The 24,497-nt window shown below is 41.9% G+C and overlaps 4 protein-coding genes across 14 annotated transcripts in view; 3 read left to right on the top strand and 1 right to left on the bottom strand.

Annotated features, from left to right (window-relative positions):
* The first annotated feature begins 333 nt into the window (after positions 1 to 333).
* Pa1 (PTIP associated 1) lies at positions 334 to 2,027 on the top strand. Its single transcript, NM_132484.4, has 2 exons — positions 334 to 635; positions 702 to 2,027. Exons 1-2 carry the CDS (start codon positions 427 to 429, stop codon positions 859 to 861), a joined length of 369 nt encoding a protein of 122 aa, NP_572712.1. The 5' UTR covers positions 334 to 426; the 3' UTR covers positions 862 to 2,027.
* On the bottom strand, positions 2,028 to 9,196 carry hop (hopscotch). The gene is made up of 10 exons (NM_078564.3): positions 7,499 to 9,196; positions 7,068 to 7,228; positions 6,131 to 6,337; positions 5,582 to 5,901; positions 5,059 to 5,521; positions 4,595 to 4,944; positions 4,090 to 4,526; positions 3,406 to 3,584; positions 3,169 to 3,333; positions 2,028 to 3,102 (listed from the first exon to the last, which is right to left on the bottom strand). The coding sequence occupies exons 1-10, from the start codon at positions 8,558 to 8,560 to the stop codon at positions 2,913 to 2,915; spliced, it is 3,534 nt and encodes a 1,177-aa protein (NP_511119.2). The 5' UTR covers positions 8,561 to 9,196; the 3' UTR covers positions 2,028 to 2,912.
* A 346-nt stretch (positions 9,197 to 9,542) lies between these two features.
* On the top strand, positions 9,543 to 10,381 carry Tim8. Of its 2 annotated transcripts, none has more exons than NM_001298191.1 (2): positions 9,543 to 9,723; positions 9,802 to 10,381. In NM_001298191.1, the coding sequence occupies exons 1-2, from the start codon at positions 9,634 to 9,636 to the stop codon at positions 9,976 to 9,978; spliced, it is 267 nt and encodes an 88-aa protein (NP_001285120.1). In that variant the 5' UTR covers positions 9,543 to 9,633; the 3' UTR covers positions 9,979 to 10,381. The 2 variants fall into 2 exon arrangements, with proteins under 2 accessions (NP_001285120.1, NP_572713.1); NM_132485.4 differs by having other exon boundaries at positions 9,802 to 10,281.
* A 381-nt stretch (positions 10,382 to 10,762) lies between these two features.
* The window catches only part of dlg1 (discs large 1), a 40,112-nt gene continuing 26,377 nt past the window's right edge, over positions 10,763 to 24,497 (top strand). For 4 of the 10 annotated variants that reach the window (NM_001103486.3, NM_206681.4, NM_167280.2 and 1 more), the window contains exons 1-4: positions 10,763 to 10,897; positions 14,915 to 15,608; positions 17,940 to 18,071; positions 22,954 to 23,078. In NM_001103486.3, the coding sequence (NP_001096956.1) occupies positions 15,590 to 15,608; positions 17,940 to 18,071; positions 22,954 to 23,078 (276 nt within the window). In that variant the 5' untranslated portion in view covers positions 10,763 to 10,897; positions 14,915 to 15,589. Of the gene's footprint in view, positions 10,898 to 14,122; positions 14,241 to 14,914; positions 15,609 to 16,860; positions 17,817 to 17,939; positions 18,072 to 22,953; positions 23,079 to 24,033; positions 24,211 to 24,497 lie in introns of those variants that run through there. The other 6 variants (NM_206683.4, NM_001169249.3, NM_206680.2 and 3 more) reach the window with 6 other exon arrangements.

The following is a 24,497-nucleotide window of genomic DNA, read 5'->3' on the forward strand; positions in this document are numbered from 1 at the left end:
TTTGTACAGATTAACAATATTTAAACACATACTTTCCATCCTAAAAAGTAAAAGTCTCAACAAGATAATATTGTTCTTCCCCCTAAACCAAACAATGCGCCATCGAGAACAATCCTCGAAGTTGTGTGCACTCGGAGCGGAAACATTCCGGGCATGGGTGTGCACTTAATAAAGAAGAGAATAATGAAACCTATAAATAGAAAATCCATTTCGAGCAGCAAATGTGTTCAAATCAACCGCCCAGCTCGGACACTTTGCAACACTAAGCCCGAAAATCGATAGCAACGAACGTTCGATAACTGTTCGATAAGCACGCCAAAGCAAACTATCGCTTTCATTCCAGAAAGGTCGCGAAACCAATAGGTTCTATTGTGGAAAGAAACGCAAATTTCCAGTTCATTTGGATTGTTTAAATCCGAGAAAACGATGGCAACGGATGTGGAGCCGGCGGCGAATACGGCGGACAAGTTCTCCGCCAACGCGGAGGAGCTAGAGGGCTACTATCTGATGCTGGAGGCGGGAAATATTCCGGAACTGCAATGGCAATTTCCGGGACGCAGGGCTCCATCGCCGGAGGCGGGATCTGGCGGCAATAGCAAGGAACTCGAACAGGCCACCGACGCCATTGAGCAGGAGTAAGAACAAGTGCAGCACCATCCGAAGGTTAACATAACTTATGATTGATTTTCGTGTCCCCGCAGACCGCAGAAGGCCAACGACTTTGATTTCAGCGACGATGTGGCCCCCACCCAGATGCGCGTCCGCAGCCAGACGTCCACGCCCAAGTCGGCCAAAAAGAAGACGGCCAACTTCGCCGGCGTCATGGAGACGCTGAAGAAGAAGAATGCCGAGAGCTCATAGCACCCGCCGAAATTCTGATGCTGATCCGGTCCAGGCAATCGGCTGCAGATCGTACTCTATCGCCATGCGGACTAGTCTATAAGCATCAGTCGTTTTACAACCATCGACAGGATGGGCTGTGGAGCTCTGCTGCAAATCGCATTAATGTAAGGATTTAGAGAGAGTTTGAACTTCAATTTACTTAAGATTTAAATTACCATACTTATAGTTAGCATTTAGAGAGTTTGAAGTTTGAACATCAAAACATAAGCTTATTATGACTTATTAGTCAGCATCTAGAGAGGAAGTTTAAACATCAAAACATAGGCATATTATGACTTAATTACCATATTCATGTGACTAGCTTGTAGCTTAAATTGCAGCAGTCTTTGGAATTCTAAAAAACTTTGTGAACCAACAAGTTGCAACTCAGAGAAGTTTGAACTTCAATTACCATATATGCATAACTAGCTGTTAAGGATGTTAACTCCCATTGCATTGGTCAGTTCTTCATTTTAGACTAAGAACTTGTAATTGAGAAGATAGCATAGAACTAATCAACTTATGTTTAAGCAGAGGGATGTGTATGTGATCCTTAATTAGCACGTGGGAAATTTACGTTCTAAATGTTAATTGTCTTTATTTGATATATTATGACAATATTCTTGATAGTATTGTCCGAAACCGACGTTTGAAGACTAGAATATAGAATATAGGATAGAACGGATGTAAATTTAAATCCAATGCGAGTAAAGCAGATAACAAGATAGGCAACTGTAGATCAGTCAACTTCTGTACATAAAAGAACTGAATTTCACTAATAGCTGTTAAAACTAGAATATAGAATGTAGGATAGAACGGATGTACATTTAAATCCAAGATGAGTAAGATAACTATTTAGTAAGGCAACTGTAGATCAGTCAACTTCCGTACATACAACTAATACGAAATGAATCAGCACAGTTGCCCTACTAAACAATATCAACTTCTCATGAGCTAAAAATAGACTACTAAGAATTATGATAAGCCAAGGTTGTTCCGGAAAACGTAACTCCATCCCTTTCGTTTTCGTAGAAAAACCTTCTATATATAATGACATCATTATATGATGTTATGTGTAGATTAGAATTCCCATATGCTGCTAACCTAATGGTTCGCAGTTAATAAAAGTTAGCATTTAAACACGTAAGAAAATTGATTTATTTCGGAAATATCCTTTCTCGTTAACAGCAATAATAAGTTATTGTGCCTGCGGGTGTGTGGTTGTGCATATACCGGCTTGTATAGTGGCTTGTATAGCTTGTAAATATATAATTCGTTTCTGTTTCGAAGTATTGTAGGTTAAAATGGCATTTGATCAACATTAATTGACATACCTTACGACTATATGTGCACATGTTACTTTTTTTTTTTTGCGTAGATTAGGCGGTTCGACTTAGTCGCCGAACAGAACAGATCGCAGCAGCATCCTTTCGATTCTGTCGACGTCCATTCATTTTGTAAATTACCGTGTGTTGCCGTTTCGCGATTAAACCCTTAACTAATTTAATTATTATTTACACGTTATGATTAATTTAGTTTAGTTTAGTTCAGTGTTTATGCGTGGTGTGGGCATTACAAAAAAAAAATTGAAGCTCAAGCTTAACAATATTTAACAAAGTTGTCTAAAATGTATAACACAAAGTAGGTTGAGAATTTGTTTATACATATACATATATCATATAAAGTGTGGACTTTCGCTTTGTCAAGAGGGGGGAGGAGGGGTGGGCTTAATGACATTGGAGGTAGGGGGGCGTGGCCAGTGGTAAGCACAATCAAATAAAACTAAGATCTGGCGAGAATCCAAAAATGCTTGCGATGGCGTAAGTGTATCCGGATTTGGTATGGATGAATGATTGATTGGTTGGGGGTCAATGTGATTCTTCCGATAGCGCTTTAAGCCAAGGATTGCGTCAAGTGGTTTTTGGGGTCTGGCTTGTGTTGTTTTAAAAACGTACAGTTTAAATGCTAACATCTTAAAAGACCTTATGCCTAATTGTGTGTGTATATCGATTTCATTCAGTTGTCAACAGTCACTCGGCATCCGTCGGCTGATTCGGCGGCGACTGGTGTCCATCTGTCGGGTGCGTCACCTTGGTGGCCACCTCCCTTGTGATGATGTCCACAATGGTCGCGAAACTGGGTCGCGAACGGGGCGTGGCATGCCAGCACAGCTGCATCAGGTCGTAAATGAAATCGGGACAACTGGCCGGACGATTTAAGCTGTAAGCAAACGAATTACTCGAATTACTCAACAAGTTGATGGACCCAAATCTCACGATAACTCACCGTTCGCCGCTCTGAAGGCGATTGAGGAAATCCTCCTGCGATGTCTGGATCGGCACCAAATTGGGCTCCTCGCCGCGCGAAAACATTTCGAAGAGCGTCACGCCATAGCTCCAAACATCCGAATACGATGAGAATCTGCAGGTGGAGATGGCCTCCGGAGAGTACCTGACCAATGGAAAGCAAAGATATTCAGTTGCGATAGTGGCCTACCGTCAATCCATCTTCTTTTTTTCTTACCATCTAATGGGAATATCACGCTTGCTTTTCGCATAGTAATATCCATCGGAATTGGCGAATTGCGCCAGGCCGAAGTCTGAGATTTTGACGCAGTCACCATCGCCGTTGTGGTCCACCAAAATGTTGCGGGCGGCCAGGTCGCGGTGGATGAGTCCCATGTCGGACAAGTATTTCATGCCCTGCGACGAGAAGCATTTGGATTAAGTACTGGATCAAAAGGAAATATCTCTTCTAAAGTCGTAAACATGAGTTTTCTATACCAAAGTTCTTTTTTGTGGTTTTTTGTCCAAAATGGGCAGTTTTTTGGCCACATCTTGGGTAGTAGTAGCCCAAATATGGATTGTTATACCTCGTTTGGCTCGTAATTTAATTCCCAATCGATTGGGGTTCAAAATGGGAACTTTTAATTTTTTGCCATTTTTTGCAAATTTTGATGATGTTACCCCTTGTAAAAAATTCAAAAAAATGGAAAAATTTTGAATCCACCAAATTCAAAAAAAAAGAAATAGGATTTGTTAATTGGGATCATAAGCTTTTAAAAACAGTCATTCCCTTCGAAATTTGACCACTTTTGGCCAAGTTATGATGCAAAAACCCTTAAAATATTTGTAGATTTTTCTTTGAGTTTTCCCTCTTTTTTCCGGAAAACTTGTTCCGTTCTAAAGCCATATTCGAACCACTCACATTTGCAATATCTAAAGCGAAGCTGACGAGCCGTGGATTATTGAGATTGGGTGCCGTGAAACGCAGGTAAATGTCGAAGGAACCAGATTGCAGATATTCCATAATGATGCAGTGCGACTTCTCAGCCCAATACTTGAACTTGACTATGTTCGGATGACTGAGGGTGCGCATGATGCCGATCTCGCGATGAAAATCGGTCGACACCTGCATGGTGTTCAGCATCTTGATGGCAACCTGCTCGCGCGGCTGATCCTTGTCGTTGAACTCCAGATGACCCTTGTAGACAGTGCCATAATGACCGCGCCCGATCATGTTCTCCATGTTGTAGATCACTCGACATTCGCTGGTCAGCGGTATGACCATCAACATATTCGAACGCGGAAAGGGTAGAAAGGGTATGTCGCTTCTATCGATCACGGTCTCGTCTCCAGTTCCATCTGGAAAAAAAAATAGAAGATGAAATGTATGCCAATCTCGTAACGCTGCTTTCGTCTGCTCAACTTACTCGTTGCGATCTCGGGTGGCGGCATATAATTGGGCAGAATTTCCGCCTTGATCGTGTTGAGACGCGAGAAAATGTCGTGGTGACTGAAGCGCTTGGTCTCATCATCGGACCATCCATCCATGATTGTCTCGAATATCGGCGCCGGACAGATGTCCTGATCGAGCATCTTGAGTATGTTGCCATCGAGATTTTTCTGCCTGAGTAGCTGCTCCTGGCGCAGTGTGCTCAGATCTTCCTTGCAGCGCGAGAAGATCTCGTATATGGTGGTAGCGAAGGCCCACAGCTGGGCAAACTGATCCGTTTTGGCTGCTTGCAAATTGCGATAATACTTAACAGGTATCCATGGCGAGCTGAAAGTGGAGAATGAATGATGTTATTTAAAATGCTGTTTGCTTTTTTTTTGTTTTATCAAAGAGTATGACCCAACCGAGAAGATGATTAAGTTGTATTTGTCGGCTACTCACTCGGATTCTCGGTAGGGACGCGGATAGCCGGGATCGCTAATTTTCGCGTCTAGCACGTACGAATTCGGATCGTACTTGGTCACGTACAGATTACTGCATCGTATGTAATTGTGGATAATCTTGTTGTCCTCCAAATAGTGCATGCCGCGCACCAATCCATGCATCAGATCCAGTAGACAATGCAGTGTTACATTGGGCATCGAGTGCAGGAACTTATTGAGCGGACCATACCGCGAATACTCCATGACCATTGTGTACGGATCGGCGAGCGTTAGGCCGTACAGCTTGAGGAACTGCGGCGACTGGATGAGGCTCCAGGTCTGTGCCAAGCGAAAGAACTCCATGAAATTGCCATCGCTCTTTAGCATTTTCATCGTCACGGACACATCCTTGACGGGACTCTGTTGGATCCAATCGCCGCGCATCGTAAACATCATGCCATCGTCGCTAAGCGATATCGAATCTGCGCAAAAGACGAGCGATTAGAACGAAGCAAGGCATTAGAATATATAGTATGACCCACCTGGATACCACTGCAGATCCGTTCGGGGATTGAAGATCTGCGGATTGCGGCGCTGCAGCTCCGCCTCGCTCAGCTGGAGGTCAGTCTTTTTGGCCTTGAGGTTCTTTGGCAGCAGCAGTAGCAGCAGCGGCGGCTTGTCATATTTGGAGGCGGGTATGCGATAGCGATCGGGACTATCCGCTTGAATGATGTGCGCCACTTCGTGCAGTGAGTTTAGTACATGCTCGCCGTTGTTGTAGCTTAGCTTCCATTGCGAGTCCTTGCGCACGATCCTAAATGTCTCCGTCTTGCAGCGTTCCTGATCGGTTTTCTTGGCCATGCTGCAAAGGTGAGCGGGATTTTCGCATGAGATAAAACCGATCACATCTAATTTGGGCATCATCAATCACACACACACACAGGCAATCATCAGTAAGCGAAACAATTGGCCACATAGCGCACACAGCATTTTTGTGTATCATGTGGCATTGCATACAGAAATGTTTGTAAGCCTGATAACCAGCGAGGAGGAAGTAACTGATAACTGTGTGAAGGCGCGCATGTACTCACATTTTGGTGTTGATATCGATGTAGTATATGTTGTATTCTCGATCGCATTCACGCACAATATAGCTGCCGCACTTGTCACCGTTCTCGTGCAGCTTCATCAGCGAGTAGGCACCGCCGATTGGACCATGGCAGTGGAGGGAGCTCAGCTCCTCCAGGGAGGGCGTGCGGTACGAATGGCACAGATCCTGCATCCATTTGCTCGACAATCTGCAAGGAATAAACGGATGGCAAATACGAGTTATAAGTTGCGCACATTTGTTGCTGTCCATTGGCATTGTTATTATTATTATTATTATTATTATTATTGCATTTGAAAAGTGATTCTATAGCTGGGAATCAATTGTTTCAATTACGTACATATAACTTTATTGAGTTATTGAGAAGTACTGCACATTGACGCAGGCGATATAAATAGCAATGTAACATTTAAAACCGATTAGTGCGTAATTATTTAATCAATTTAACTGAAGAAATCTTCTGAAAGCATTTAGTTTTAAATTTCTTGCTTGTTTTAATTTTAGCCTGATAACGAAAACCGACTTTGTGTGTTGGATTACAAAACAAACAGGGACTTGGTTTTAACAAACTCTTTAAACAAAAAAGCAAGCATTTCAAGCACTGTATTTAATCGTGTTATCAAATGTCATATTTATGTGGGAATCATTAACTTTTAAGTGGAATTATTATGTTATTAAATGAGTTCGTGGAATTGATGACTTGATGTTTTTTTTTTTAAATCAATGGATGTTAAAAAAAACAATTGAGTAGTTTGATTAAGAACATTGGGCACTGATTATTGTTACACGAACACTACAATGAGATGCCTATAAATTCTGGTGAAAAAAAGACCAAGCAAGTTCGGCTTAAAAGATTAAAATTTAGTTGGAAGCGAACTCTTTGGGATCTAAAGCTCACCGATTACAAGTGAACCACTCACCTGATGTAGATACCCAGGTAGGAGATGAAGGACTTCATCTCCTTCTCCGTCTGAAACTGCATCTCGTAGCCCTTGGGCAGACCAACGATTTCCAGCCGCACAGAGGTGTCGTTGATTTTGGAGATCATAAAAATTCCTTCCACGGCGCCAACAAGGATCCACTGCAGAGGAAATGAGGATTATCAATGGGATGCTAGTGCAATTACATATGGTATGTATGTATGAATATTTCAAGAATCTTTGCCAGCGATAAGCAACTTGATTACCAAGACAATCGCGTTAATTAAATTGAGAAATCTATCAAAATGTTTTTTAAATATTATAATATTAATGGTATTTCCATATTTAAAATGGCCAGCATTAAAATGCGCATTTCGATGGGAAAACCACAAGAAACCATATAAGATTTCAGAAGGAAACATAGTGTGTACCTTGAGTGTGGCCTCGGAGGTGACCCTGGCCACCTTGAGTCCAGGCTCCAGGGAATCGTGTGGAAAGACTCGCACATAGACATCGATTCCACCGCTGGTGGAACGTCGTTTGGCCTTCTTGCCACTGCCGCCGAGTGCAACGGAATTGGTGTTGGTGGTGAGCGTGGACAGAGTGTTGGTCGATCCAGAACTGGCCAGCGTCGACGTCGAGTGGGCCAGACTGGTGCCGATGGGTCCGCTACCGCGGGCCACCTCCTCGTTGGGCAGATACTGAACGGTGCAGGTGAACTGTTCGGTCATATAGGTGGGCGCCAAATGGGATACCTGATGCACATAGTGCCACTTCAAACGCTCCACACTCAGCGAATTCGCTTTTAGACTGCGGAAAACCTCACGTATCTTGGAGCCCACAAAGAAGCTGTGGGCGCGCCACAAGCTCGGTGGCAAATACAGTTTGTAAAGCTTCTCGATGGAGCGCATCGCCTGCTGATCCTCCGACTGTTCCTGATCGTCGATTAGCATATCCATCACGGCCAGTCCCGTTGATTTGTCCTTGTGCTCCGGATAGCGAATCTCCGGGATTTGCTCGGTCCGCATATCGTAGCGCATTTGGCGGTAGAGGAACTTGTGGCTCCGTCCATCGATCAACTCCAGCTGGCTATCCAATTCGGGCACACGGAAACGCATCCGAAAGCAATAGACCAGCTGGCAGTTGAGTCGCTCGCCGGGCAGGCACCACGTCAGATCCAAACGCACCAGCGGCGAGGGACGTCGCGATGTCGAGTGCTCCCGTATTCCGTAGAGCAGCTGGGCAATTGGTGCAATGCCCAGCTGGCGGCACATCGTATTGCAGATCTCCTCGCACAGCATGTTGGGATGGAAACGCTCAAATTCGCCGGTGGTGAAGTTGAACACACGGATTGTGCCATCGTTGGTGTGGATGCTCTGCGAGGAGGTGCCGCTGCGCAGCGAGGAGTTCGTCAGGCTGGCGCTGTCCGCCAGCGAAGTGCGTCCGCTGCTGCTGTCGTCCATTCTATCCTCTCCCCCGTTGGCCAGGGCCATGAGAGGATTGTCGGTGAGTGGTCCCTTGTGGGCTGGGTGCTATCTGCTGCTCCTGCAAGCCCAGTTCCTTGGCTGGAGCAGTTTCCTTACGCGGCCGCACTGAAGCTAGATCATGGGAGCTTTCCTAGGAATTTGCCGCGTTCTATCCGTTTCCTCTTCTTCTTGCCAATAACAATGACCACCGCGACTGACTTGAGTTGCTATTTTTGGGCTTACTGCGAATGCTCCTGGAATCGGCGATGCTCTTACCCTTGCAGTTGCAAGGTTGCCCCAAACTCCAGCGCGAGTTCCATTGATGCCACTGGCGGGGAACCACCTGGACTGCTCCTTCTTTTAGCAAGCGCCAACTTTCCGAGCAAGAACCACTTCGCCACTTGGGCGATCCGTCAGCAAAGTAAACTGGAAATCGGAAATCACAGTGCACTGGTCCGAAATTAGACACCCGAAACGCCAGCTAGATCCCGAAATTTGTGGGGCGTTGTGGGAACAGGGCGACGGGACTGGATGGCGATTATAGACGCCTTCGATCTGAAAGTGGGCCTGCTGTCGAAACGAAGCTGCAATTGCGAAGCTACAATACAAGCCACGAATTTCAGTGAAATTCATCGGACAATTTGCACCTCACGATATCGATTGGCCGACGGCCGAGCCACTTTGTCATCGATTGTCCAATAACCTGTACTATCGCACCTTGCGAACCAGTGGTTGGCAACGCGAGGTTCTAGTTCTTTTTCGATAGTTCTCAGTAAATATAAATAACAACTTACTTTAGAAATGTATTCTTGAAAATTGTATACCCTCGTTGGCAGGAGGAGGATGCTTAAGAAAAAAAAATATACTGTTATTTGCTCTATGGCGTCTATATTCTTGCCATTTAAATATGACAACAGTGCAAACAGTGCAATATGCACGGCATTTCCAGTATCGAATAGCTTTGCTATCGAATACACATCGATTTTTGTAATTCCACAGTTCACAGCTGTCAGTGTCGTTTATATAACCTCAAACCTTAGAATATATGAAATTCCGGACGAGCCCGGTCAATTTGTAGATTGCTCACTGAAAATCACACGATGTCCGATTTTGAGAACCTTTCCGGCAATGACAAGGAGCTGCAGGAGTTCCTCTTGATTGAGAAACAGAAGGCACAGGTCAACGCGCAGGTGAGCCGGGTTCCCCCATACACATAATAACCATTCGTAATCATAACAATATGCCCTCGCACATTATATCGTCGCCAGATACACGAGTTCAACGAGATCTGCTGGGAGAAGTGCATCGGCAAGCCGAGTACCAAGCTGGACCACGCCACCGAGACGTGCCTGAGCAACTGCGTCGACCGATTCATCGACACGTCGCTGCTTATCACCCAGCGGTTCGCTCAGATGCTCCAAAAGCGAGGTGGCGGCGACCTGTAGATTTGTTCGCTTAATCGACACCGACACCGGGATCTGGGTATCCGAGTCCGTGGACGCTTCCGTCACTGTCCTACTGTTAAATCTATTTTTAAACAAAAAATTATCATGTAAGCACATTTTTTTCCGCGCTGCGTTTCGCCGCCGACATCCAAAGTATGTGGCCCGTAGTCTGCACCCAGCCCGAAATTGAAATCCGTGATTCGAGTTCCGGAATTAATATTTAATTCGGTAGCGCAACTCAATTGTTTGGTCGGCCCTACGTTAGCGTACCGAAAATAAATACATCTTTCGTTTCGTACGTTTAAAATGCATTGTGTTGTAATCCTTTGCTTGGATAGTTTTAATCTCTTCTTTTATAATGATGAAATATTGTTGATAGATGGCTTAATATTATGCAGAAAGGAAAATAGAATTGAAATTGGATCATTTCAACATACATTTAAATTTAATTAGGCTGGAAAGGGGCTTAGAATGAAATAGTAGGTGTTCCTTAAATGTTTATTAGAATAAATAAAGTTATTCCATATCGATAGTATAGTGCTTCCACTCGATAAGTACCTATCGGCAACTTTCCAATTGGAATTCATATTTACGCAACTTTGAACACACAAATGTAGCTGCCATTTCCTGTATAAAATGTAATACTAAATGTAATATTAATGCATTTCTGCTAAATCCAAAGGTAATACTTGCAATGCTTGCGGACCTATTTCCCGCGCTCGCTTTGAACGTTTGCCCAGGACTTCTGATTGGGCTGCACACGCAGCGCGCCTCTGGTCACACTGATCCCAACTAGAACTAGTGTTCCCGTGAGCAGAGCAGAAAACCGTAATATATATTCTCCAACGTGCTGCCGCTACTTATTTATATTAAACATAAAATGCCCGAAGGCTGTGCCAAACGCATGTCCTTTTTGCCAGTGAGTGTGTGTCCGTGTATAATATACATAGCAAAATATACAGTCGGTGTCGGTTTCTGTGAAGTGTAGAAGTTCAGAAGGAGAAGCGAAAAGCGTGAAAAAGGATCAAGTGAAGAGAAGCATGAAAAGTTACCTTGATTTGCCTGCAGGACTAAAAAAGGGACATTAAACTTTTTTAACGGTGCACCTTTTAGTTTTTTTTTGTGTCTCTGTGTGGTGGTTGTCCTCCTGCTTGCACTTGCATGTGTGAAAGGGATGTTGTTGTAAATACAGATGATGATATAAAGCAAGTACAGGAAAAGTCAAATAATTGCCGAAAGGGCACGTGTGTGTATGTGTGTGCGTAACGGTACAGCAGCCAGCTGATTTTTTTTCCGTGCGAAAACACTGCAGTTGCAATAAGTGTGTATGTGTGTATGTGTGGAGCATACATAATTCACAGCATCCATTTTTTTATGCATTCGCTGAGAGGAGGGGGGTTAATTTGCAATAACGGGGAGTTTTGTTGCGGATGTGTGGTACTGGTATTAATAAGTTTACAATGCTCTCTCGCTCTTTCGTCCTCTCTCTTTTGCTCTCCCTCGCCGTCGCTCTGTCTCGCTTCCGCCTTTGTGCATACATTATGTGTGTATTATTTTATTGTAGTATCTCAGTTTTTCGTTGTTTTTTTTTATTTGTTCGTTTTGGCTAGTCTATAAATAACACGCACACCAGAACGGTCGAATAATTATGCTGTGACTGAATAATTAATGGCCACCTCTATCTGCGACCCAGTTTTCCACCCGCCTCCCCGCACCCAGCACGCCGTTCGATTTTCTCCGATTTTCCTCCAGTTTTTGACATGCTCGCCACTCCGGTCCACCGAAAACAACTACAATTACAACCACGGGCGACATGTCAAGGTCAAAAATCCGCCAGGCGAACGTCAATCCGTAACGGTTAATATCTCGCTGCAAGTGTGTGCCTCAAATGCGTGTGTGTGTGTGTGTGTGTGGAATTGAGTGTTTATTGCATATGCTCTCCTTTTTGCTGCATACTTTTCTGGGTTCGCGCCTGCAGCAGGTGAATGCGTGTGTGTGAGCATGTGTGCGTATGTCAGTCCGTTGAAGTGCTTATGTGGGCTACAGTGAACGCTCACTAACTCCTTCATGCATAAAGAATAAAATTTTTAATGATTATATACATTATATTTTGATCTTAATTCGATCATTTTTCGACTTTGCCCAATTATTTAACATAATGTTCTTGTTCTATATTTGTGCCATAAATTCCGCTTGGTCAGTGTTCACTGTACCACGCACACATGCCCGCTGAATAGGACTCGTGGACCATAAAAATAGGCAATACAATCGTACACACACGAGCGTGTGTGAGAAAGTATGCATATCAATTATACGACGTGTGTGCGCCTTAAAAAGAAAAAAAAATACAAAAAAAAAAACAGTACTTCAAGCGGCCGAAAGACATTAAAAATAGGAAACAAATGACGCACATAAATTAAACGTATAGAAATCCAACTCACTCACTAAATCAGTCAGAGCGTAGGTACACCGCAAGAAAATAGGGCAAAAATTCAAAAATAACCTTGACTTTAGGCTGCTTAGGATGTAGCAAAATAAATGGGATCTAACGAAAGAATTCGAAAACCATAGATGCAGAACTAAAGTGTAGTATTATATTATTCAGTTTCATATAATATATGCACATATCCTTTTGATTATCAACTCGAAGTATCCATTTCATTTCGCTACTCTCGTGTTTGTGTGTAGGCCAAAGTACGATTGTGGCAAACTGCGGGCAGGATAATAATAATAATAACCATAATAACCGGTACGTAATTCCCAAAGGTGATTGAACCCCACAGCCGTCGTGGTTGTTGCTGCTGTTGCTGTTATTATTATTATTATTATTATTCTCGTTGTTGTTGCTGTCTTTGCCGATGCGCGTTTCCTAGTTTCCAGTCGTTAGCTCAGTTTTTCCGCCTCCCCCGCTGTCACTTCCTTCCGCGCCCCAAACTTCGTCTGGCCTTCCGGGTTCGCTGTGTATTGACCCGTCTAGTTGTTCAATTGTTTTTTAAGTAATTCGCGTCACTGACGTCCACCACATTAATCAAAGTGCCTTTTGCCCGATGGCTTTCCCTCTAGTAGAGAACCAAAATGCACGAGGATCTCGACTTGCCTGTCAAAATAATGGACTCCACGGCAGTTAGAATTGTCGGTTCGGACATTTCCCCGATATTTATGGCAATTTATTTTATAACTTTCAACAGTCAATCATTTGTTGTCGAAGGAAATTGCATAGTTACGTACATTTCAACTGATTTGAACTTTTAGATCTTCCTTTTTTTGAATATTTACCTCTTTTTTTATGACGTGTGAATGATCTGGTTTCAGATCATTCAAATGTTTATTTTATCGCTCATCGCTCACATAAACTTTATTATGATTTGGTTTCTTGTTAATTTCCAATGTCGGGGGACTACCCTAAGCGAATCTGAATTGTGTGTTTGGCTTATTTATTTGATCTATAAACAAATTGGCCAGAGAGTTTGTTGATATCGCTTGGTAGGGCAGTAGAGCGAAGTATTGCACATGTTTGTTTGGAAATTATGGAAATATAAACATTTTATCTAAAAGCCAATACTCCTTATAGCAAACCAAAGGCAAAATAATAAATTTGTACTAATATATACCATATACCATTCCATTGGCTAGATATATAGATAGATATAAAGATGGAAAGATGGAAAGATATAAAGATATAAAGATATAAAGTTAGAAATATAGATAGTTAGAAAGCTAGAATGGTAGAAAGATAAACAGATAGAAAGGTAGAACGATAAATATATATAAGGATAAATAGATAGAAAGATAGAAATATAGAAAGATATAAAGATAGAAATGTAGATAGTTTGAATGATAGAAAGATATAATGGTAGAAAGATAGAATGGTATAAAGGTAGACAGATAGAAAGATACGTGGCCATATAGCCATATAGCATCTGGTATCTGGCATGGCATCCGGTGTACGAGTATATGTGCAGGCACTAATTGTTGGTCCGGCGAGCGGCGCTCGACGAGAATCGCTCGGGATTCTCGGTCGAAGAGAGAGAGAGAGAGTGAGAGAGAGAGAGAGAGGTGGCGGCCAGCTGAGAGGATGGGTGAGAGGAGGAGAGGGGGCGAGAGGCTGGCGATTGAGGGCCAAAAGCAGAGCACCGTTATTGCCTCAGTTGGACGTGTGTCTGTGTGCGGTGCGGGTGTGCGGAATTTTGGTCTTTCGACCTGGCCAATGTAACAAGTTATCAAGCCAAAGGCACTGCGAAATTCAACTCTCAGCATTCACTGTATTCGGTTCTTGCCTTGTTTATGAGTTCTTTTTTGTTCATTTTTTTTTTGTTTCAAGTGAAACTAGATCAACTGCATGGCAGAAATAAAAAACCATTTAGCTGAAATAGCAAAAAGCAGCCAACTCACACAGACTGGCGAAAATATGTGAATAAAATCGGAATCAGCTCGACAATGGCGATCGCGAAACAAGCGGGCAGACGAGAATTTCGACATCGCTGCGACGCTATTCAATTTTTCTTATTTCCCAAATATGAGTGTCTGAAAAAAAGAGTCAGCTACAGTGGTCACTCGATAATGGACAACGGTGTTTTATAATATTATAGGAATATTTTCAGTGTAGCATCATATTTAACTGATGCTGAAACATTGAATATACTTTACAATTCTGCTAAAATTCTCATAAAAATATTTGCATATTGAAGAATATGCTATTAATATTTGATCAATAGAAGTTAGATACGAAATACCACGCAGCGAGTTACCACTGTACCCATTTTGTTGCAATCGGAAGCGCATTCAACTGCGCCCGTGTGTGTCTGCAATTTTCGTAATTTTTGTTTTTTTTTTTTTTGTTTTTATGATTATACAACAAAATGGGTGCCGTTGAGAAAAAATCCAAAGGAGCCGTGTTCCTCAAACCTTCTCCACTTGTTTTTCTTTCGACTTTCAGATGGTGAATGCAATATAGAATCAAATCAAGTGAACGCGAAGTAAGCAAATAAACGATCTGAGTTTTTTTTTGTGTTGGTGTTGTTGTGTTGTGACGAGGAAAGTACGACATTTCGATGATAGTCGCATTGCAATATAAAGTGCAACATAAATGCTATAGAACCGAATGTGAATGTGAGGAGCCATTGAGCTGTGAAATGTGAAAATCGCAAAGAAATCGAGAGAAAACGCACACGTCAATGTAACCACAAAGCTGCCCCAAGAAAACGAAAAGTAAAATATATAAAGAAATTAAAAAATAAACTAGCAAACTGAAAGCGCAAAATTAAAAAAAAAACAACAAATCTCGAACTTTGTTCGAAAGCCAAAGTATCTAACAAAACAATATTTGTACATAAAACACCATCGAATAGTATATATATATATATACATATATATCAGATATATATACAGATGTGCTGGCGAAACTAAAAGGAGGAGAACTCAAGGAAAAGCCAAAGCGATTTTTCCGCACATTTCCACTCGAAAGCGACTCCAGTAAATTCTCAAAATTGCGACCCACGCTTTTCCCAGTTCGGCGGCGTTGAACCACAATCAAAGCTGCTGCACCACCGCCATTTCCGCTGCCATTTCCACCAGCACCACCATAAATAGTAGCAGAAACACCGCTCACAGAATGCCAGTGAAAAAGCAAGGTAAGCGAAAAATTGCACTTTTATTCACTGCCCACCTTTCCCACCTTTCCCTCCTTCTTCTTCTTTTTTTATTTTCTGTTCTACATATCTGTCTTTGGCATTACGTGGAAATCCATTCAATTGAATGGACCTTATGAATGGTGGACAGTGAAAACTGTTTGCCAGTTTTCAGCAATTGAAAAAGTAGTTTAAAACTTAACACAATGGTTTAAGATCACATTTTACATAATTCTATGCATAACAAATTTAGAAAAATAACCTTAACTATTGTGAAATAAAGTTAGAACCTATTAAAAAAGCTATGTCTATGCAAAACTGCATTGATTTGCTGGTGAAAGTTTTAAGCACCATATAGTATATAGAAAGTTGGCATTAGTTTTTCAATTGTAATTTTAGTAGATCATTTAACTTTTACGTGCTGCGCAAAGTTAGCCAGCAAAGCTGCTTCCAATTACACACGAGATGGCACTTTTGGCCAAACAAACAATGTATCCAACTGTGCATTGGAAGCTATGCAACAAAAAAAAAAAAAAAAAATACATAAAAAACCAGCTAAATTAATGCAGACAAAGAATTTTATTTGATTATGTCACATACAAATCATATTTGGGCAACTCAAATGGCCAACAGAAGAGATGAAATGAAATGGTGCGGAAGGGGGAAGGGGGAGGGGGAAAGAGAGGAGCCGCAGCAGACGGAAAATGGGAAAACCGGGGAAAAGCGCTGCCAGCAGCCTCGCAAATGGTCAGTGAAGGTCAACGTCGGCGTTTGACGCGTGCTGAGGACATCAAACTGCGGCCACAGATACAATGTTCATTTAGATACGAGTATGTATAGTTTGGTTTGTGTGCTCTGTATGTGTGTGTGTGTGCGTGTGTTTTGGGACCATAATGCGACTCGATTATAATAATAAATTATGTGTTTAATTTTTTGGCAAACGCGGCACGAATGACAAGCCAGCGACGGTATGGCACTTGACCCCTGACCTCTTCGCATGGGGACATCAAACTATGCGCAGCAACACACAACTTCGTTGCTATTCAGATTTTCAAGTTAAAGCATTTAGGATGGGGAATTTTAGGCACACACCCTTCATGGAAACAAAAAAACAAAAAAAAAAAAGCGTTAATAACTGGCGTCCGACAAGCGGTGAAAAATGTTTAAAAAGCGTCAATCTTTATTGATTTATCGGCGGTAGCAGCCACCAAACTATAGAACCATAATAGAGCTCAAAAGTCTAGCCAGTTGAGTGCGGCACTTGGGCGCGAAGAGAGGTGTCTTCTTGGCTGGTCCTGGTAATGGATTCGGATACGGACTCGGAGCGGGAGAAGAGCAGCGATCCCAACGAGGGACTGCTCAGTAGCGATGACAAGACATTCCACGACGATGATGAACCGGCGGAGGATTCCTCTCCGGCGGACGATGAGGAGGAGCCCGAGGAGGAGGAGTGCCTGCTGCCGCAGAAGAAGGCACAGATTCGCTGCGACCAAGACCAGCCACCTTTGGTGGTCTTGGTACAGCCGTCGGCGGAAGCCATAGAAGTGCGCCAAGAAATCGATGATACCAATCCGGTGGCAGTAGCTGCCAAAGCTAGCGATATGGATGGGGATTCGCAACTGGAGGTGATGGAACACCAAATGGAGACCGTAACCGAACCGGATCCCGAGCCTCCGAAGTGTCCAACATCCCTGCGCGATAGTGTCCGCGAGTCCGTTGAATGCTTCTATTCCGCCCAGGATCTTCTCGAGTACGGACACATGCTGTCCTCCACTTCGATGGTCCGAACACCGGATGTGGAGTCTGGCTACTTTGAGAAGTCCGAGAGCGATGCTTCGCGCGACGAGTGGGAGGGTCCGTCGTCGTCATCCTCGGGCGCAGCCCGTTGTCGCCTTCTCTCCGGCATTTCCGGACTCTCCGTCTCTTCGTCGAGTCGCCACAGTGCCGAGGGTTTGCGCATGGAACTGAGCCGATTTCGCACCATGATCGAGACTCTCGAGCGGGAAAGTCTCGAGAAATCGCAATCGGAGCTGCAGTTGAAGGCCAAGAGCAAGGCGAAGCCAAAGCCCAAGCAGAGATCCCACGTACAGGATGCGGCTGGGGAAAGTGGTTCGGAACAGGGTTCCGAGAGGGGCTTCTGGTCAACGATCTTCGGCCAGGCGGGTCTGGCGATCAGTCAGGATGAGGAGGAGCGCATTGCGGACATACAGAGTAGGCACTAATCCAGTGGGGAAAAATGGGCAGGCAGAATCCCTTGGTCTTTTGGGTTGATTTCATAATAAAACAATCGAAGATCATTTGTACTAACCATATTCTTTTCTCTATATATTTCAGAAGCTCATCGGGCTCTCGAGCTGCTCGAGGACTACCACGCGAGACTTTCGGAGCCGCAGGATCGGGCGCTGCGTATTGCAATCGAACGCGTTATACGCATATTTAAATCTCGCTTGTTTCAAGCGCTGTTAGGTGAGTAATCGATAATGTATCGATTAAATCGATGAAAATATCCTATATGTATATCTTAGACGCTATTCGCGTCGCTCGTAAGTTTTTGCCTTTAAAAATATCTAAATAATTGCCGCTAGATAAGTGCATTTTTGTGAAATACTTTATTATATAGGTCAGTGTGCTAAATAAGTTTTTCACAAGTTCGTTATAAGCAAGAGCCTTAACCAAGCTCATCATCATCGTCTATTGATTCTGAAACTTTAAACGCAAACAAAGTTGCGAACTTTGTGCCAAGATTGTTAGAAAGTAGTTGATGAGCCGGAAAGAAAGATCCTTGAAAAGTAGTTCTTATCTGTGCAGTTGTCTATCGTCCATTGCCTATCGCCTATCGATTTTCTTGTCCCTCCCCTCGCGTTGCAAATTATTTTCACTTGACAAGCAAGCAGTGAGCACAAAGTAGCAACAAAGGGAATTGCAGCAACAGCGACAGCAAAACGATAATATTGCATAGGATTTGGGTCAAATAGACCAAGCAGCGCAGCGCAATGGAAACAGCAAGCGTCCCATAGTAATGCGGCTAATTCAGCTTGTTTTTTTTTTCTTTACCGACTCTGGTTACTCAAAAGGGTCGATAGACGGCCTGATTAGTGCTCCAGTTGCATCATGGAGTGCATTTTGGTGGCATATGGCGAAGGAGCCATTGATTTTCACTAGCAACTTGTTGGTTTCCCTCATATTACCTATAGTCTCAAGCTTAAGATGAACCTAATTATCACTATAACTAAATACTTTCCTATTAAGAAAAGTTAATTTCCCTGCCATTGTTGCCTTATCATTGTATATTTAAGCAGTTTTTTAAGCCGTTCCCATTTATTGAGACATTTTTGCCCAAGATTTGACAGCTTGTTTTTCTCATTTGACAGTTTTGTCTGGATTAGCTCTTAGCTACTTTTGGATTTTTGGCAGCACTGTTTGCAGTACACTTTTTTTTTTGCTCGCCCATCTTTTCTTTTTTTCAGCAACGTATCCGCCTCTCATCTCTCTCTGTCCATATGTCCATCCATTTCGAGACGGGCGGTTGGTTTGCAGTTGTCTGTTTTGTGGGTCTTGCCTGTTGTATAATTTGCAAAAGTTCTGCTCTACCGCCGTGCTCCATCTCATTCTAGTCCCCTATGGCTCTCTCCCGCTCGCTCCGCGTCTCGCTCTGTGACCCCGTCCCTTTCTATTGGACCCCTGGGTGCAAATTGTGTTGCCCGCTGTCAGTGGCAGTTGCATAATCCTTTTCGTTTCGTTTCGCTTGGGTCCTCTCCCCCTACCTCTTTCCATTCTTCCCATTGTTTTGGTTCTTCTTGTCCCTATTCCTCTTGTTCGGCGTATCCCGCTGGTGCTTCCTCTTCTCCCGTTATCGTTACAGTTTCAGTGGCTGCGCTTGGCGTGTCAGAAATGTTAAACGGCTAACAAGCACACACAAACTCAAATGCAAACAAGCCAAACACGTGACACGTTAGAAAACAGGAGCTTTTGTATGGCCAAACACAAGGGTGGACCTTAACTTAAAAACTCGCAGGGTCGCACTTCGACAGAACATGATCAGTCACGTCGCTCTGCTAGTTTAGAAGGAAAGCTAAACTAAATTGAAGAAGAGAGTTTTTAAACACGATGCCAGTACTTGATTTTTCTTATGATAGATATGGGTCACATGTATTACGATAAAAAGAGTTCACAGCCTTGAAATCAACCCACAGTTAAGGTCCACCCAAGGGAATTTGAGGTGGTGTATGCATGTGTGTGCGTGTGAAATAATTAACAAGGTATTAGCCGCATCCCAAACACCCGAAACGTATGTGTGTGTGTGTGTGTTTTGGGTATAGTATCAAACTTGAGGTTAGATTCCAGTCTCTTTCCGTCTCTTTCCCGCTTTTGTTGAACATATTTGCATTGAATCTGTTATGCTGTAATAACACTGAAAACATTTCAACTGCGTTTGAAAGCACTACTACTGTGCAACCGAATAACACTGCGTATGAGTAATATCGTTGGAAAAACTATGTTTGGGCATCAGAGTTTGATTTTTTTTTGCCATAGTTTTTGGCTTGGTTCTCAGTGTTGCACAGGCACCACAATTGACACTCAAGTTGAAGCGAAGGATAGAGATAAGGATGCGCCAGGGGTTGTGTGCGGGACGGGGGGGGGCAAAAGGTCATGAAGAGCCATGTGCGGGCGAAATCCCAATTTAATTGGCCTAGAATTGGAATCATCTGCAGCACACTTACATTTACATACATACACTAGTGTATATGTTTACGAGTGAGATACGATTGCGGTCAAGCGAATAAAACCACTATACGTGAGATAAACTGTAACAAGCATAAGATATTAATTTTTAAATCTATACGCAGCTTACTATAAGTCAATAAGTTATTTGCTACTTTAAGTTACATAAATTGTGATTGAAATCGCTGCTATTATTATCCCCTGCTATTGTAAATGATACATACATATGTATGCAAATATATTGTGGATACTTTTGAGGGGTCTTATCGATTTCCTGGAATTCCCCACAGCGAGATGAAGATAGAGAGAGATGGTGTAACCTGAAGTTTAGCATCTCTTTTTCAACGGCATTGGCATTCAGCTGAGGCCAGCTAAAAAATGTGGCCGCAATAAAAAATAAAACAAACACAAATACCGATGAAAAACATGCAGAACACAAATTGAAGGCACACAAATAATGGAGGAATGAAAAAAATAACAATGCTTAAAAGGGCATTTTCGGGAAAGCATTCTAAAGCATTCGATAACTCATTTTGAGTTCAAGTGGCCGAATCCATTGCATAACGTGGTACAGTGGTCTCTCGATAAAATACAGGCAATTCTCCATTGAAGATTTACAAATTTTAAGCAACTTCTTGTATATATGCTAAGCTGCTTGTTTAATCGTAGGGCCAACATATATTTTTTTAGGTATCTGAAGCTTGTAATAATGTTCGAAAACGTTTTCGAAAGTTTCGTCTGCTTGATTAATATTAGTAGGGTGTTTCTTTTCAGCTTTGCAAATTTGAAATATTTAGTTTCAAATTGCCTTGCACAGTTCCCCCGGGAAACCTTTAGTTTCCCAGTGAGCTGTACTTTATGTACACACATTTCAATGACTGCGCGTACTTTTCCATGCAATATATTGGTGGCCCAGCAATGCCCCATGGAATTACGTGCTCTCTCTCTCTCTCTCTCTCGTTCTATCCGACCAGCTGTCTCGCTTGCTCTTTTTGGGGCTGCCCTGTTTTGGGGCGCAGGAAATTAAATGGGCGCCATGGATTTCGTTTCAATTTTGCTTCTTTTTTTTTCTCCCTGAAAAGTCGGATTTTAGTTTCCCCCATTTGGGCCACTTGACTGCTGTTGAAGCGAAACATATTGGCAGCAGCATATGGGTATATTGTGTGTTCGTATAAGCACAGCCACACCCCCAACGCCCATTCCCTTCCGCTGTCAGTGGCGGCGTCAGTTTGCATTGAAATGTATGCATTCGAGATGCATTCTGACAGTTTCTGATTTCCGCTTCCCGAGCAAAAGCTGCTCGATGCCTCCTATGGCACTGCACTAAGCCAACAATTAAAGCCCATTTCACACCGACGGACAATGTGAATTTAAAGAAGCTGGCTGGTTTAGTGGAGGATTAAATAATGTAATATCTATGAAACAATTAAGGCGACACTTGATTTTAAAAATGTATGTAAGCATTGAAAAATTTTTGAATTCAATATTTACTGATTTGTCTTTAAAGAATGATAACATCTAAATGTTATTTAACTTATGCATCAAGTTGTTTAACTTGATTTTTCCGATCACTCGGCGGTTGGTTGTTGCATTTTTCTCAGTGTACTTTCGCACCACAAGTTAACTGCAGAATGCCAACAAAGTTTTCGATCCGTTTGTTTATTCGTTCGATTGCACTTTAGTTGCTTGTTGTCGTTATTCAATGTGTTCAACTTTATTAACCGCAGTGGCCCCTTTTTTTTTGTTATTTATTCCCTGTTTGTTTTCACAATCCAAGAATCCGTTCTGGTGTGAAGGAGTTATTTACTCAGCAGCTCTCGCTCGAATTTGAGCTTGATTTTTTCCTTTTCCGCTGAGTAGGCAATCAAAAGCAAGTTCGATTCGGAAATATCGAAAAAAATACAAACAACAGCCTTAAAAACGGTCGATAAGCTGCCCATTTGAATAGAGTTTCTTCTCGGAAGGAACAATCATGTGTGAGGTAAGCAAATTTGTATTCCGATTAAATGGCCAAATTGTCTAACTCGTTGTCTTTTCTTTCAGAATTGAAATTGAAAGAATTTGAGTATTGGAAGAAAACTTTTTATCTACACGCAAACATGGCAGAATTTGCAGAAAACGCGTCATCAATGACGAAAAATTAAATAATATTTATGAAGTAGATAGAAAGAGCAGAGCTGAAGTATTTGTATATTGCAATACAAGTCTATTGATTATATATTGATAGCATATATTAAATACATATTAAATTTAGTTTTTTTTTGCTTGTAAAAATGTATGACATTCTCGTGTCATTCTGAAACGACAGAAACCTGCTCATAAGATGTTTTTAAAACTAAAATTGAATATTATAAAAATGTAGAATAGAAACAAGAATTGAATATACTTCAAATGTAGAATGGAAAACATCTTTGTAGCGATACCTGTCTCACAGAAGTATACAATATTATATAAATATATTTATACATTTAAAAGTGGAAAGTTTTTTCTGAAAGCTGAAATAATGTTTACTGCTGAACCATGATTGCTCCTTAAACTAGAACAAAACAGCGAATAATATAAGAAAATAGTTTTAAGAATTATAATTATTATACTCTTATTAATTATGTATTTCCTTCAATTGCAGATATACAAGAATTCTATGAATTGACATTATTGGATGACTCGAAGAGCATACAACAAAAGACAGCGGAGACCTTGCAAATTGCAACCAAATGGGAAAAGGATGGCCAGGCAGTCAAAATAGCTGATGTGAGTAGGATCTGTTTGATCGAGGAACTTAAATTGTTTTATATAGTATTTATAAATCCTGTGTTTTTTGGGCCGAAAGTTAGTGCTGGGGAATATGTAAAACCCAACTAGTGAACTTATATCCACCTGTTTACACCGATCTTATCTTTTGAACATCATTAACTGTCATTTCGTGAAACGTACTTATTCTGCTGCAAAATTCATAGTTATGATTATTCATCCATTCATTCATATATTCTATTCCTATTTTTTCATAATTAGTTCCCTTTTTATGACATATGTTGGTACTTTTATATATATCCTCAATAGTGTTTATATTAATCTGTATTCTGACCTGTTCTTGAATCTAGATGGTTATGTCTCTCCTTAAATGTATTCTTTCTCTGTTTTGATCCTAAATTCCATTCCTTAGGAGTGCATTTTCTTTGATATGTATATATATATCTTGGCCTGTTTCTCTTCGAGTTTAATATATACCCTATATTGTTCCGTTCAATCTACTTTCCTAGATTTTGCCTATTTAAACGAGTTTTTAGATGCTCTGGTTCTTAAATTGTGCCACTAAGTATGCAATGATATATGTTACCTTGTTTTTTGGAGTTTTTTTTTTAAATTATTTGAATTTCCTTTGAAACCCGATAGCATTAACTTCCGTTTCCGCCGTTGTTTGCATCTCACTCGATCTGCTCTACTCTATACTGTTCTCTGTTCTTCTCTTCTTCCACTCCACGCCTACAACAAATACTACAACTTATACTACTACTACTGCTCTACTTATCTACTACTATACTACTACCACTACTACTACTACTATACTACTATACTACTACTACTACTATACTACTATGCTACTATACCACTACTACTACTATACTACTACTATACTACTATACTACTACTATACTACTACTACTACTACTACTACTACTGCTTACTATCCCCGAAAATCGCACAGTTTATCAAATCTTCAAACCTCAATCGCAATTGCGCCTATGAGTTTAACAACGACGCCTCATCCAATCAAACCAACCAATCAGCACTCAATCAGAATCCGATCGCGAATAATGTGAGTGCCCAAGCGCAGGCCGAGGCCCTCAGCAGAACATTTAAGAGTGAATTGGAAGAGATCTTGGTAAGAAACGCACAGCATACATCATTCCCATTAAGATCATAAACATATGCCTAATATCCATCTGCCATTCTGTCACAAACTCTGGGAATCTAAACAAACATAACACATACATATGTAGGTATGTAATTACCGAGTATAATTAACTGTTTATTAACTCACTGCTTAATGGGTATAAGCTCTTATTGTTCTAAAAATCTCAGTTATGCGCATAGACAGGCTAATATCCTTCGTCCCATTTAAGTGGCGACCCCCACTTGGCCCCATGCATGCAGTTAATGCAAAAAAAA

The sequence above is a fragment of the Drosophila melanogaster genome, chromosome X (assembly GCF_000001215.4).
Source record: "Drosophila melanogaster chromosome X".
NCBI lineage: Eukaryota > Metazoa > Arthropoda > Insecta > Diptera > Drosophilidae > Drosophila > Drosophila melanogaster.